Raw genomic sequence first — 16,156 nt, forward strand, 5'->3', positions numbered from 1 at the left:
GGTCAATGCTGGAATTTGATGTCACTGACATCAGCTCCATTTACTTATTTTTGGCTAATTCCAGCAATGTTTCCTGTTTACAAACAGCTGAGAGTGTTCATGCAGCAGGAAGCTTAAAAAAGGTTCCTAAAGTTTACTGTGGTCTTCGGGAACCCTTTAGAAACATAAACAAAATAAAAGATTTTATATGGTAATTTATTTATTTCACATCCAATTTCTTCAACCAACGTCTGACCAACATACTGTCTGTTTTTTTGGCATGAAAAGAGGCAGATCCTCCCCTTTCATCACTGACCCTATAGGAGTGAAATTAGCTGTGCCAATGCCGCTTTTCCCTCAGTAAAAATCAATAAACGCCCCCCCACTGCTGTCTCTACCCTTTTCTCGACTTTCATTAGCTCAGAAAGTCCGAGCATTTTCCCGTAGGGAGGAGAGATCTGCAGGAGGCCAGATTCCTCTGTCCTGTGTTGGCGTTCAGAGAGACAGCTTCATCAACTCGATGGAGAAGGCAGAGGAGAGGGAGCGAAGAATAGTGCAAACACAGTGAGGGTGACAGTAAACAAAGCCATGTTTAAAGAGAAAACTGTCACCACTGAGGGCGTTAACAGAGTCTGAAGGATTCTGATTATAAGTAAATAATAGTTGCACTGACACGAGTGTTTCCACCAGCAGCAACACGAAAAGACTCTGAATAATGTTTTGAAGCTAAAGTTAAACTGTTTGGACCTCCTTCCCTTCTGCTGGCTAATCCAACATGGAACTGCACTTCAGGAGGCTTCTCTTCTTTCATTTCCACCCAAATGTGGAAAAATGTTGGGTTAAACTAACAAATTGGGCTTTTTATGCATTCATACAGCTGATGGTCAGCTTGTTTTCAGTCTATTAGCTGAATGAATGTGCAATAAATCAGGAAACTATGCATGAAACAAGAAGCTCATCGACCAAAACTAGGGCCTTACTTTTCAAATCCAAATGTAAATAACAGTAAATTACTGGCTACTTCTAAGCAACAAATGAACAATTAGTATCATCACATGAAAAATGAAAGCAAATATCCCCCAACTTATGAGGGATAATTTAGCACTGCAGCAAATAAATGTTTGGAAAATGTTTGTAATGTCAAATATTAATAAGACAACCATACCAGACTCTGCCTGTGCGAAGGTGGATCCACAGCCCACTTAAATTCAAGCTGCTCTGGTCGCAGCCAGCTGCAGAAACAGTACATCGCTTCGAGCTTTGTCGGCAGGATTGAGAACGAGAACATCAACATTATTTTAGAACTGATGCAGCTACGTACATCCAAGGAAAACAGCAGACTGTTAGAGCTCTAAAATCAACATTATTGTTCACATTCACAGAGCTAGCTATTCACCAGCTAACAATACAGCTTCCTCTGCAACTGACAATGGCACAGATGGTAAAATGCATCACCTCATGTTAATATCCCCTCCAAAAGGGTTCGACAGGATGTTATACCACAAACACTGAGGCAGGGAACATGATGCTTATTTGTAGAACGATGCATCTGCAGAGCTGCTGGTCGTTGTTGATCACCAGATCTTCCTATCTCCACACAACCAGGCTGGAGGAGCAGCCAGTCTGCTGGCAGCTGATTTTGCAGAGTAAGCTCAGTCACTCTGCAGAGGTAATTCACTTCAGCCGCTTGTTACCATAATCTTCTTCACATTTTACAGCCAAAGGCGAGGCCAACCACATCCCTTCAGGGGCTGCATCCTCCTCTGCGTATATCTTCCACACTTCCTGCTATTTCATGCACTTTGTCATCATTAAATCATCAATAAAAGTTCTGTTGAATCTCAAATGTTCTGCGCTTGTGACACAACACAGACGACTTGCTCTGAAGAACAAAATCCTTGTTTTCTTCTTTCCATTTTGGTGTCTCCACTCTGAACAGTCCCTCTGTTTGCTATGTTGTCAACATTTTCCATCTTGTGGTTTGAATTTCTTTGTATTCGCCCTTTAATTTCTCTCAGAAGATCTTTCAACCTATTTACAAAGTTTTTCTGGCTGCAGCTATTTTATCACTGATAAATCTACCAGAGATTCTTGAAAATGTTGGTCTGTAATATGCAAGCAAATAGTTTGCTGACGCTTTAGCTGCTAACTGGGTTTTGTTTTCACTGCAGCTGAAAAATACGCTGACGTTGGTGAAACAAATTGCTTGTTTTTCACATTCTAAATAGCTCAAAAACTCAAACTAAAAGCAAGAAATTCTGCATATATTTGTAACAGTTTGCCTTTGGCCCTTTTTATAAAGCCTCTACAGCAACAAGAGCCCCCACACAAACAAGAAAGACTTTTCAAACAAAATCCAGTCAGTAGAGCCGGAAAAAGTAGAAAACAGCCTCTTTTGGTTAACCACCACTACATCAGTCCTCCATGACTGCACGATGGAGGCCAAAAAAACCCTTCAACTGGATGAGATCATGAACACAGCAGTGGAACAAACCACCTCACCACTCCACCAAGTGTGAGATGTCAGACAGGCTGCTGCTGTCCAGGACGTCAGATCTACAGCACAAAGTGGGTTTCTGGGTTTTTTTCATGCACAAAAGGAGACAAAGAGCTGAGGTTTTTAAGGAGGTGGTGTTTGGAAAAAGTGAAAATTCCAGAAACTGTCTGGAAACACCGGAGGCCTTAGTTTCTCTGCATGAAGAGATGACACAGAAGAAACAGCAGATAGAAGGGAATCCAGAAAAAACAAACGTTAAAGATGAGTCTCTGGATTTCATGTGTGTTTACACATGAGGAGAATCACTCATTCACAAAATCTTGCAAACGTTCTGTCATGTGCGTGTACATACCAAGAGAAGCAGTCATGGTGACTCTCAGAGGTTAGCCCGTTACTTGTCGGTTATTTCCTGTTTTCTCCAACCTCCAGGGTCTCTCACCTTCCTGTTCTAAAATCTGTAAGTCTTTCTTCTGCCTCCCAGCGTGAATGAAACCCTCCCCGTTACCAGGACCCTCCTCCTCGCTCCCTCTTTCACTTCTATCTGCTGAAAGCAATCTGAACTCCACTCACTGGAGGATTCTTTTTTTTGTCTTTTCAGGAGCTGGATAGTTTCGCTGCCATGCCCAATTCCTTTCGTGCCCCAGATGGGAAAATAAGCTCCCCGTTTGTTCTTGGCGTGTTGTGACACCGCTAGACTTCTGGGTTTGTATGGAGGGAGGGACAGAGGCAGGGAGGCAGGGAGGAGGTGTTTGGAATTTCTCCCCCCCTCTTCCTCCTCCTCCTTCTTACTGACCACTGAGTATTGTTGCTGCTGGGACACTGTGAGCACTTTCCCCCAATCAGAATGGATTCCAGCGGGGTCAGAGGTGACATGTGGCCTTTTATGGACTGGGGAGAGCGATAGGAGGTGGTGGGGTTTGAAGAGCCTCTCTGTCAGGGTCTGTGTGTCCACTCCCACCATCTGCCCATCAGGGACAAAGGCATGCAGACACACTGACACTGTCTCCTGCCATGTGTGTCGTCTTAGCATGTCATAAATAACACCGTAAAGCTCCTGATGAATTGAATTATGATGAGTTTACTCTGGGTTCAGTGGAAGCGTGTGCCTCGTGTTAACCTCTGTGTCACAGGAAATGAGCTGACATGGTCATCAGCATCTGTGCTGCTCGTTTATCCGTTTCAGAAATATGTGCCAGTTTTGTGACTAACAAAGACCTTTAAGACCTTCTGTCCAGGTGCGAGTCCATCTGAAGGATTACGCTAAAGTTTTGGGAGATACATTTATTCCTCCTTGGGCTGAGATCTTTGACGTAGCGGCTGGAGGTTTGAGAGTAAACTCACAGATGATAAATTTCAGCATCTCTGCAGCTCTCCTCCTGATGTGTTCAGTTTGTTTTAAAAAGTTTTTACTGACGCTTGTTCTGATTTAAGGGAAACTTACTAAACACAGGAGAAGGGTTTACAGTGGATCTTTTTGATCTTACGGGTGTGGGACCCAATCTCCACAGATCAAGATCGATCACTTTGGGATCTGGGTCATTCGGGAGATTTGTGTTCAACACAGATTTGTGCCCTTTAATCTTACCCGTCCACATGACCACATGTTTAACATATATATATATATATATATATATATATATATATTAGATTGCCACCTTTCATGTGGGTGACCTCGGTTCAAATCCCCTATATGAAAGGTACTCCCTCCAGTAGGGGTCCTTAAGCAAGACCCCCTTACCCCACCCGCCTACCAGTGTAGATAATAAAGGCTTCCTCACACATTTCTCTGCACAGACACCACTTACACCACGGACATTCAACATCTCACTACATGTTTATGTAGAGTTTTGCCTTTGTCAGTTTGGCAAAATGGCAAATTTGGGGGGGTCGGGCGTTGGATCAATACCTGAGATCACTTGCAAATGACGTGGAGTTATAAGTTAAAATGACAAGTTTAGAATTCATGTAAAAACCCAGTTCTATTCACAATAGAACATCAAATACTGAGAGTGAGACATTTTACTAGTACATGAAAACTATTCGCTGATCTTGAGTTTGATGGCAGCAACACGTCTCAAAGACGTTGGGACAGGCTGGAAAAGAAAGTAGAACTAAAACCACTGACGTTGCAACTAATGAGGCGAACTGGCAACAGGTTAGTAAAATGATTAGGTATAAAAAGAGCACCTTGGAGAGGTTAATCAGTCTACAAAGTCAGAATAATCCTCCTATAATATAGCCCGATGGTAAATCGGGTTATCACACTTAAGTGAAAGTAAAGTTTCTCATTTTAATTAAGTATGTATTTCAGATTACTAGATGGGAATAAATATTTTGTGATTTAAGTGTATTTCACTCGAGTTTCTTTTCTCGTAAAATTTTAAGGATGATACAAAGAATAGTTTATTATTTTTCCTAAATAATTATCCCTCGGTGTTTGGACTGTTATTTTCCGCTGAGCTCCTTCATTTTTATCGGACAGTATTTGGACAGTAATATTCCTGCTGATTGTGATTGGTAGTTTGGGCGGAAGGGTGTTGCGATTGACCTGAAGGTGAGGAGAAAGTGAGAGAGGTGCGTGCGGAAGTGGGGAGATAAAATAGGAGGAGAGAGAGCAGGTCAGTTGGAAAAAAAAAACAATAAGAGGCGCGGGGAAAGTTGGCGGAAAACTGGCCGTGAAGTTGCGAGTTTCGAGGCCGAAAGAAAAGAGACGGATCCGGAGAGGGAGCGTGGACGAGAGCGGGCGAGCAGCTGCGCGCCAAGGCGGTGGCTAAGCTAAGGCCAGCTTCTGGGCCGTGACATTGCAACGCACTCAATGTTTTTTGCACGACCAAACAGGCCTGCAACGAGCGAGCGAAGGAGACTGAGTCATGGAGCTGTGAGTACTGTGGTAGTACTGTGGTAGTACTGTGGTTGTACTGTGGTAGTACTGTGGTTGTACTGTGGTAGTACTGTGGTAGTACTGTGGTTGTACTGTGGTTGTACTGTGGTAGTACTGTGGTTGTACTGTGGTAGTACTGTGGTTGTACTGTGGTAGTACTGTGGTTGTACTGTGGTAGTACTGTGGTAGTACTGTGGTTGTACTGTGGTTGTACTGTGGTAGTACTGTGGTTGTACTGTGGTAGTACTGTGGTTGTACTGTGGTAGTACTGTGGTAGTACTGTGGTTGTACTGTGGTAGTACTGTGGTAGTACTGTGGTAGTACTGTGGTAGTACTGTGGTTGTACTGTGGTGGTACTGTGGTTGTACTGTGGTGGTACTGTGGTTGTACTGTGATGGTGCGTGCGTGCGTGAGTAGGTCCACCATCACCACGGCCATCGTCTTTAGAGACGGCTAAGACTGTTGCATTGTTAGCGCGCTGTTTTGTTTGACGTTGTTTTAATTCGGTGACAAGATTTGTGTTATTTTTCCACTGTTGGGAGGTTGGTGAGGGTCTTATGCTCTAAAAGTATTCAGATTCCGGTACTCTAACTGTGGTTGCTTATTCATGTCCTTGTTCATTTAATAAATAAAGGTGTTGTTAGTTTGGCGCGCAGACTCAAACTATCACCAGTTATTACGGTAGCCATTGAAAGCATCGCCAGAGATGACGTCATGTGACGTACAGACGCAGAAACGTCAACAACAACAATCTGCATGCGGCAAAACAGAGACCAGCGGCCGCGATAAACGTATGTTGTGTTTTAACTTATTTATTTTGTGTGAACTGGCAGGTTTTTTGTTTGTTTTTTTTGGCAGATTTTTCACCGCAGCATTTAAAATGATTCACCGAGGTAATAGGTTTGTAACCGTTTACATTAACTCAGGTGCACCTGTGTGGTATCCACCTCTTTCTAAATTAACCGAAGCACCCACCATCCTCGGGCAAATCCTTCACAGAGTGGGTGCTACATATAGTTCATATTATCCTCACAAGATTCAGAGAATCTGGAGACATCTCTGTGAAAAAGGGACACAGCATACAATCAATATTGGCTCCCTGTGATCTTCAGGCCCTCGGGCCCTTTTTAGAAATAATGCACACTGTGTCCTCCAGACTAAAGAAGAGAGGGACTGTCTCAGTAGAAAAGCCTTTATCTGTGATGGTACCAACTGAAAACATGTGGCGCTCCCAGGACTGTTGAGCAGCTAGCATCCTATAGCAGACTGGGAATGGGACGCCCCCCCCCCCAAAGGTTCAACAACCGATCACCTGTTCTGTTGTTGAAAGAAGCGGGGACGCTACACAGTGCCATCAAACACGTTACACATTTTACTGTTCGTGGTCGTGTCACATAGGTGCTGCATTAAGAGAAACGCCAGTCGAGGATGCTGCCATCTCACTGTTTCTGGCATGGATCGTAGCACTGCTACATTTAGGCAATGAGGACAAATGTAATTAAGAGCTTCAAGGCTTATTAAGTCCTACAGATCTCAATAGAGAGAAAGACCCTGAGGAAGGGAAAGACGTGGCTGAGTGGAGTGGTTCACTCTAATCTCAGTTTATCAGAAAAGGACAAAATATGCCCCCCTTTAAAGCTCGTTAAAGTCTGTTGTTTTCATACAAAAACATTTCTGATGGATCAGAACTGCAGACAGGTTCCTCCACTTATGGCCACCCTCCGCTCGATGTCCTACTGCCAGGCTCATAAGTGTGACAGTAATTCAGAATAACGAAGCATTTTTTTTTGTGTAAATGTTCAGATTTCTTCCAGTGATTGAATTCAAAACAATTTCTCAACGTCGGAAACAACCCGCGTGTTCTTGTCTCGTGGTAAATTGTCAGTTTTCAGTCTTTAAGCTGACATTTGGATCTTTTTACACATGCTGACTGAAACGGCAGCAGACAGGAAAACATAAAGCATCTCACAGTGTGGGCAGGTAACGCCTTTAAGACTCCCTCTCTACTCTCTAAGAAGACTCTCTCTCTCTCAGACAACCCCCTGACCTCTGACCTCTAAGGTTAGGACAGTCAAGTGTTTGTCTGAGCCAACCACCTGCCTTCGCTAAACTTAAGCCAGTATCCTCCTCTATATTCCTTCTAATGAGCCCTGCTTCCGCTGGCTGAGATTGTCTGTATATCGCTGTTTATTTAGATTCAGCCAGAAGCACACACAGGAGATGTTATATAAGAACATTTGAGACTGCGGTGACAGCAGCAGGGTTCATCTTTGGTCTAAATATAGTTCTGCACAAGCTGAAGCTGGTCTGTGGCCGTTTTGGTGAAAGCTTTGCTGAATACCCTCTCAAACAAAGCAAATTTATCTTTAGTTTCCCAGCGACTCTGAATGCTCCCTGCAGGACGGGTTAAAAGCTGCACAACTTCCTTCAAACTTCAACCTTTTAACGGAAATACTGCTGACTCGGGTTTCTGGATTTGTTATCAGGTTTTCTTCCTTTTGTATTCTTGTCTTTAGTTTGCTGTTTGAACTTGAATGTTTTGGCTTTATTAGCTGTTCTTGTCATTAGTCTTGATTCAGTTATGTTGGGTCCTGTTTCATTTTCTCACTCATCGTTACCTCAGCTTCCATGTCCTGTTCATTAGTTCCACTCATTTCACCTGTGCTCAGTCGTCTCAGCTGCTGCCATTCACTGATCACTTCTCACTCAGTGGGTCTACATGATGAGATTAACTGGATTATCGCTACAGTTGGGTTCTGCTCCTTATCTGAGGGTAACTATCCTTGGATATATGGCGGTGAATGAATGGAATCACTGGCACAAAGCATGTCATACCCCGGTACGATAGGTGGCGCTGTCCCCATTTCAGCTATCGCTAATAGAGCCACTTCCTGTTGACGTCTTCACCGCCAACAACAACAAACTCAGGCATTCAGAAAGATGGCGAACGCAGAGCGAGATGAAGCTGCGTCCCTCTCCATCTGTGATGAGCTGGTTATGGCACAGACGATGCACAACGGCGCCTTCTCCATCGCCTTGTTTCTTTCTTTCTGACGACAACAGGAATATCGTCTCCTTCCACTTCCGGGTGACGATCGCGGGAAAAAATCTGGAGGATGCGCAGAACGCTCGATCCGATCCACTGTCGTCTACGTGCACGTTCAGTGTGTGTGGATCGAGTTATCTGGGGTCTTAACCTGAGCTGAATAAGTCAGTCTTATTGTAATTTAGCCATTAATCCGGTTCGATGGCCCGCATGTAACCGTACTGAGTATTTAAAGGGGAACTCCGGTATTTTTAAACCGAGACCTTATTTCTGACCTTATCTAAATATCTTCTGAAGGACGCAGACTTTCACCAAACTGTTCTCAGTGAGTAGATGAACGTATTTCATGCCAGAAATAAGGTCCAGGTTTAAAAATACAGGAGTTCCCCTTTAAGCTCGCTGTCTTCTCACAGTCACGGTCAGATCCTGTTTTTTTTTTTTTTTAATAAAAACTTAAGTTTAGTTTCTTTTACTACCTGCCTGATCCGTGTCTGCATTTGGTCTCCACCGTCCACCCTGACAACTACAGCTATGTTTTGTTATTTTAGTGTAACATTATTCATCTTCTTTATTTTTATGGTCTATCACTTTACTTAGTTGGTTCGGTCTTGCTGCTCTCAGCAACTTTCTTCAAGCTGCAGCTTTCCAGCCGCTTGGCTAGTTAACATTTAGCAGCGAGAGAGCAGGAGCCTGCAGAGGGACTGGTGTTAGTATGTGTGTGTATTTACTTCGGTGATGGACTTTAAAAATGTTGTTTTGTTCTTCAATAAGCTATTATCGTCATTTTGAACACCTAAATGTGATATTAGGTCATGTTTTTCCAGCAATAAACACTTTAAATCCTCTTTATAACTGGATCGTTTCTTTATACCAGATTAGTCCAGTTTAGCTGCTGTTGGGGTGAAAAAGCGGGTACAGCCTGGACGGGTCGGCAGTCCGTGACACTGAAACAAAGCAGACAAATGGCCACGCACGCTCACATTCGCTCATGCACACTGTAATGCTTTAATTGTGAAGCTCATAGAAAGAGCAGCATGATCAGCCTGGTGATAACACATTCAGAACTGAAGCTTTCTTTGGCTTTCTGTTGTTATTTTTGAGCCGTCCACAGCACACATGTACGCCTCGGGTCAAATTACCACAATAATGACTGTTCAAATAAAATTTGAATTATTTAAGTGGAGGATCTCATTGTTCTGAGCAGACGTGGCAATTTGTTTCCCAGACACTTGTCTGCATTTAACGTGGGAAACAGGAAACCGTTGTCTGACCCAAAAAATGGCGGCAAGCAAAGATATTTGGTGTCCAGCAGGGAGAAAGAATCAGGTGTGTTTCTGTGCTCGAGTTCCAACCACTGTTTCATCAGCTCTCTCCATCCTGTCGCCTTTCTGTCCTGATGATTGTGTACACAGTAAACAAGCAGACATGCCTTTTAAAAGGAACAAACTAATCTGTCTACAACAGAAAAATGCCACCATAAATACCATCTGAAACCGAAGCTGACTTCATGTGAAGTTTAAACATTTTAAAATGACCCATTAAGGCATTACACGTTCAAATATTCCTTTTTCTCACTTTTTGCTGCTCTTTCAAGGTGTTGCACAGCTTTTTGTGCACGTAAAAGATCTGCAGAGCAACAAAGTCCACACGCTTCCGCTCATGTCCTGAAACACCTCGTTTGTTCTCCAGGGGTCCGGTCGATTAGTCCATTTTGTTTAGAAACCCTCCTAACAGCAAAATGACCCGAAGGTATCTGAGCAGCAGCCCAGATAAGAGCTGCTTGCATTCTTTAAATACTAAGGAAAGGAGCTCCAATGCTTCCTTAATTATCTCCTTTAGCAGGATACAGCGGAGCGTCCTTTGGAGAAATAATTTTATAGTAACACTTTATTATGTTCATCCAGCTATATTCATATCGATATAAGGACAGGAGGCTGAATGTGAGCAGCCCGTGACAGCAATATCTTTGTCTTTTCTCTTTAAAAAAATGTTCGAATGTAAAATGTTCCTGTATATCACCTCTAATATGAAATGAAACCTATTTATGGAACAATGTGATAAGACAAAGTCTCTAAAGTGACTTTTGCAGAATATTTCTTGAACATTTGTGGAGCTGCAGACCCACATCAGTCGGCTGTCCTCAAGAATGTTTCCTCCCATCTTTCCTTAACTCCATGATGTTTTCCATGAGGTCAAGGATAGAAGCTCAGGAGAAGATATGGAATCTTTTGACTTTTCAACCAGACCCCCGACCCTGCTTCCTATGAATCGGATCCAGATTGGATGCGACCTCGGTCTGTTTGGTTAAATGTGAATTCATGCGACTTTACGCCACCCTTGACAGACGTGCGTCTGTCTTTTCCAAACCTGATGGACGGGAGCCAACGTGTTGGCGAGCGGAGGAGCAGCAGCGAGGTGCTGGAGCTAATGGTAGAAACCCTTTTGATGTCTGAGACGGTCCAGCTCACATCTTTTAGACTTTAAACCACAGACGGATGCAGAGTGATCTCCCATCAAAGAGAAACTCAGAACACCAGCTGCCATATTCTGTTTTGGCTGCTTTTACACATTTTTGTGCCGTTTTACAGAGACTTCAGATTGTTTTAAGACTGTTCATGTCGGCCGGTAACTAACGGTTTGCTTCTGCTGACATCATGACGTCGATTTAAAGGAACCTGCAGCAAAACTGCTCCGATGTGTAACAGAAGAGTTTTCTTTGGCTCAAAGTTAATGCAAAGCAGTAATGTTGGTTACAAATACAGTTGTTTTGAGTCGATGCCCCCCACAAACACACAATGGAGAACAGTTTCTTCATTCTTGAACCAACTGTTGTTCCACCGAACAAAAGTGAGTACAAAAAAAAATCTTGACAGCATTGCTGACCAGCTGAAAGAAATTGCTGTTTTTTGATACAACAGTAAATTCCTGCTGCAGCTGTGTGGTGCATATCTCCACAGGCAGGATGTCCCAACAAAAGACCCTCCTCTCTGGCCGTGCCCCCTCCCAGAACAGGACGTGAGTGGACATCCTGCCAGCAGTGGTCTCTTCCTCTGTTAACATCAACTATTATTAGCATACATCCAGCATCAGCTGTCCTGCACGGCCCTCACAGGATGTCCAAGTCCCTTTCTTAGATAATTTTAATGTCAAACCTGAAATAATGAAAGCATGCGCACACTTAAGAGAAACAAGCCATGTGTCTGCCTCTGACCAACTCCAAAAGACCAGAAACTAAAGCCATGCCTACACATCCAGCCAGCAACCAAACCGAGTCCAGGTGTGTGTGTTCAGCACATCACGCCAGGAGGACATTCCAGCCGACTCCTGAACCTTGTCCAGCAGAAATCAGGAGCTCAAATGTTTTGTTTTTTGTGTTTTTGCCAGTCACGCTCACTCATATACGTGGTCACACACACACACACACACACACACACACACACACTGGTGGGAAAGTGTACCTTGTGTCCAGCTGTGTTGGTCCCACTGCTTGTCAGTCCTGAGATGGGAAAACTCCGAGAAATGTTTCGCTGGGAAAAGGAGGAAGACACCGATAAGATTTCCAAATGCAGAAACACCCACAAGTGATTATTTTGACATTATCTCTTACCATAGGGCGTGGGGGGAGACACTGGGAAGGCCGGAGTAGGAGGGACGATGTCAGAAGTGTCCATTTGGCCACGATAGTCCACGCTGTTGGCTTTGGAGAGACGCCCATGCTTTAAAAAACACCAGCGCAGGGAAAGTGGTAGGAAGAAAACAAGGGAGGAAAGTCAAGAACATGGTTTTGTTTTCAAAGTCTTAAGAGGTGACGAGCCCCTCATACACACACCAGCAGACAGTGGTCTTGTGATCTGCCGGCCTGTGTTTGGGTGTAAACAGTTGGACCATTATGCGACGCAGCCGAAAGGCCGGGAGCAAGAGCAGATAGCACAAGACTTTCAAAAAAAGAAAAGAGAAGCAGAGATAAAAATGCAGATACAGTTGCACAATCTTAATCACAGAAACCTTTCACTGTAACAAACTTCCTTTCATTTATTTTCACTCTTTGCTAGAGTTATCCAACGTATCTGTGACATTTTATCCACCAAAGCTGTCTTCATTTATTCAAATCTTTATGTCATAGCAGCTGAGACCGTCTCAGATGCACTGAAATAATAAAATCTCAAACTTTTTAGCTACTGACCCACAAAATAACAGCAGCAGAGACTTCTGACCCCAGCATTGTTGGTTGAAGTATACACAGAATGCTAACAGCATTTAAAACGGCCTCAACAATTAGTTCACCCATTTATGACTACTGTTTTGGTCTCTTGTAACAATTATGTGGCAATGATTTCAGACTTTCTACTTTTCGAGTGGGTTCCCGGCCCCATTTTGGGAACCATGACATAGATTGTTTCCTGATAAATAAAACCCTTATTCCCACACAGTAGCTTCACTTGTGTAACATATACAGCTGCAGGCATCAGCATGATGGTTCAAAACAGGAAGCGTGCATCTAATTTGAAAGTAGCTGAAGGTTGTGAGCTTAGCCGTATCACCATTAGCATTAGCACGATTAGCATTAGCACGATTAGCATTAGCTCAAAGACTTTTAACTCAGAGACCGAGACCCAACTATCAGTAAGTTCTGATTATAAGATGTAACGAGCAATGAGGTTTAAAGCACCCATCCTGACATTTGGCAGAAATCATCTCATCATGACGTTTTCCCAGAATATTGATTCAACTTTCAAGAAAGAAGGAACAAATCTGCTTCATTTCAAATAACTTACAAACACACAATATTTGTACATATCACCTGCCCAAAGCGCACACATTTCTATACATAACCAAATGTTTTTGTTGCGTAACTTAACCAAACGGTGACTTACAGCTAAAGTCACAATTTGTAAAACACTAAAGAACTGTAACCGTCACCTCCTAAAAACAGCAGATTTCTGGGGTGTTGAACTTCCTAAACTGAAACGATGAATCGGTGTCCATCATGAAAAAGGCAGTAACTTACTGTCTACTAGCATTTCAACACGCTTTCATCTTGTACCAAAAACCTCATTAAGTACTGATAAATAGATTGTTTCATGTATTTATGTGAGATCAGGTTCACAGTAGCATGTAAAGCTCTCATGGTTTTCTTGGTGTTTATGTGTAACAACCAGCAAACCTACAATTGCAACAAATTAATCCGATATCTTTGCATAGATTCTGCTTTTTTATGAAACTTCTAAGGCATCTGTATCCACGTGCACAGACCACTAAGGACGTGCACGCTGTCCTTTCCATACAACGTAGTTGGTTGTGAAGGGATCTGGATGGACAAAATTTACGCTGCACAGACTGACTTAAACCATTTAAGTCGGTCTTGATTCAGATCTGATGTCAGCTTCGGATGATGGAGGATCCGTCTTACGTGTCTTTAAACTAAACCTTTAAGTTTTTGCAGAAACACACGATAAAATAAATTTAGATGATTATAAGTCATGATCAGGAACGTGTCTGCAGTATCAAACAGTTGTAATGTGGCGTATTTCATGCAGCGTTTAAAGGTAATAGGAAAAATCCTGTTGTTTTTTGTTTTTTTTACATTTTCTGGTCTTTTCTATTTAATCAAGACGACGTTTTTTCTAAAATCTTTAGTAAAAAGTATTTGGGGGTTTCCACAAGAGAACCGCACAAGTGTTAATCACATGGCAGTCCTCACATCCATGAAAGGTTAGAAATGAACAAGTTTGAGGTGAGTATTTTGGCACATGAGCTCCTTATTAGTTGATTTTTGACAGAGCTGACCAGGGGCTCGTGTTTGCTGATGTTATTGTGTGATGGCTACTTTCTTGTCCAATAATTACTGTGTGAGATTGTGAATGAAGCTTTTCGGCCACCTTTGATCTGCAGTCTGCCAGCTGAGGTGAAACCTGGAATCTGTGTTTACCTGAGAGGGACTGTGGGCTGGGGACCCTCTGAAGCTCTGAGCTCCACCACCTCTCCATCCTGGACTTTGAGGAGCAGCGTAGTCTGTGACATCACTGATCTGCGCCTGCTGGTTCCACCCTGATGGAGAGGATGATGAAGAGGGATGAGGGTGTGAGGCAGAGCCAGACAGTCAGACAGATTATAATCTAACAAGCAATCGGCCTATGAATCAAACTCAGTCATGTGTTCTGCTGTTAAATTTAATGCCCACGCACTGTTATGTCTAGTCTTATAAAAAGTCATAACATTGAACAGTATTGACAACTTTTTGTGACCAGATGCCGACTTGGCAATAAAAGGTGATGACAGTGATTAGTGTTTGGCGTGCTGTAACAAAAGCTTCTATCAGTTTGTTTATCAGGAGGTTGCTATCATCCAGGCGAAGCTTGTGTGACTAAGCAAGACTTCACTGCAAACAGATGGTGGAACATCACCGTATCCAGTTGGAAAAACATCTGCTGGAACAATCAGTCGTTCTCTTTTTAGATGCGAGTACATCATCGTCCCATGAGCTGTTTGTTTCAGTCAACCTCAGGAATACTCAGGAAGACAAAAAACTCCTGCGTGGAGCTAAGAAGAAAGTGTTTTCTGTTTGCTGTAATTTGTTTTTGTGAAATATTCCTTCAAATCAACAATGTGTTACAGGTTTCTTTTAGCATGATGCAGTAGCTTGATCCATGTCAACCAACAGCCTAACATGGTTTTATAGACCACAGAAGGGCTATTTGTCAGCTTTAAAATGTCCTGCTCTGTACACAGTTCATAGAAAACCTTAAAGAAATCCGAATTCAAAGGGTTAAAAATAAAAAGTGGCTTTAATGCTAATTCCTAAACTGCTGCTAACGCTTCTAAGTCAGTTTTAAATCGCCGTGTGTGAGAAATGTTGGTTTGAATTTTCTGGACCTTGTTTTGCTAGAAGGGACAAATCAAGCTACAGTTGAGTATTAAGTAAAAGACTCTTGTACTACAACGGAGGAAATAACCAGTGTCAGCAGTTTTAGCATGCTTTTTTAGACGTTAAAGTCTGGTGACAGAACCTTGTTTATGTGCTGAACAGTCATACAGGTTTGGAGATATTTGACACCATGTTTGGCACAACTGAATTTCTATTTACACTCGTACAGAAAAATAGATGTTTTATTCTGCTTTTAACTCAGGGAGAATACCAACTGTAGTTCTAACAGTATACCGATACTTCACAGACTCTGGAAACACATAAAAATGCAGCAACAGCATGTGTGGTCACTGAGATTTACTGTACATGAGATCAAACTCACAACATGTATAAAGAGCAATGAGAAACAGTGAGAGCTCGGCTTTCACGGTGAGCATCTATCATCTCCAAATCGCATGAAAGCAAAGCTGGAGAGAACCAACTGAAACTAATCCAGTTACGTTCCCATAACCGGGCCTTCCATGGAGGTTTGTGCAGTGTCAAGTATCACTTCATGCCCACCGTATTTGTTAGTGGGCTATTCTCTTTTTGAAGATGATGATGAGAGGGTGAAGGAGGGCAAAGTGTTGTGTCAAAACTTCAAAAACATTCCTGGTCACTTACGAGTTCCTGCCTCAAAACATCCCCTTTGAAAACACGTACAGTAACGAAGCAAGTCAAGTGTTAGTTACTGCTTAAAAGGCACCCTGGGGAAATATCAGCCGCCAACCTCCTGACACACTTGACCTACATATGTACAAACACTCAAGCTCAATTTCCTGCACACAAATTCCTCATTTCAGGAGAACTCAGGATCTCTCTGACCTGACAGTTAACCAAACTGGAGGG

The 16,156-nt window shown here is 42.8% G+C and overlaps 1 protein-coding gene across 1 annotated transcript in view; it reads right to left on the reverse strand.

Moving 5' to 3' along the window:
• Positions 1-16,156, reverse strand: part of tns3.2 (tensin 3, tandem duplicate 2) — a 51,926-nt gene that overhangs the window by 15,510 nt on the left and 20,260 nt on the right. The window contains exons 14-16 of the mRNA XM_072388943.1: positions 14,333-14,451; positions 12,011-12,119; positions 11,862-11,930 (exon numbers count right to left, since the gene is read on the reverse strand). Of these exons, the coding sequence (XP_072245044.1) occupies positions 11,862-11,930; positions 12,011-12,119; positions 14,333-14,451 (297 nt within the window). The remainder of the gene's footprint in view (positions 1-11,861; positions 11,931-12,010; positions 12,120-14,332; positions 14,452-16,156) is intronic.

The sequence above is a fragment of the Leuresthes tenuis genome, unplaced genomic scaffold (assembly GCF_036924035.1).
Source record: "Leuresthes tenuis unplaced genomic scaffold, fLeuTen1.0.hap1 SCAF_7, whole genome shotgun sequence".
NCBI classification, from domain to species: domain Eukaryota; kingdom Metazoa; phylum Chordata; class Actinopteri; order Atheriniformes; family Atherinopsidae; genus Leuresthes; species Leuresthes tenuis.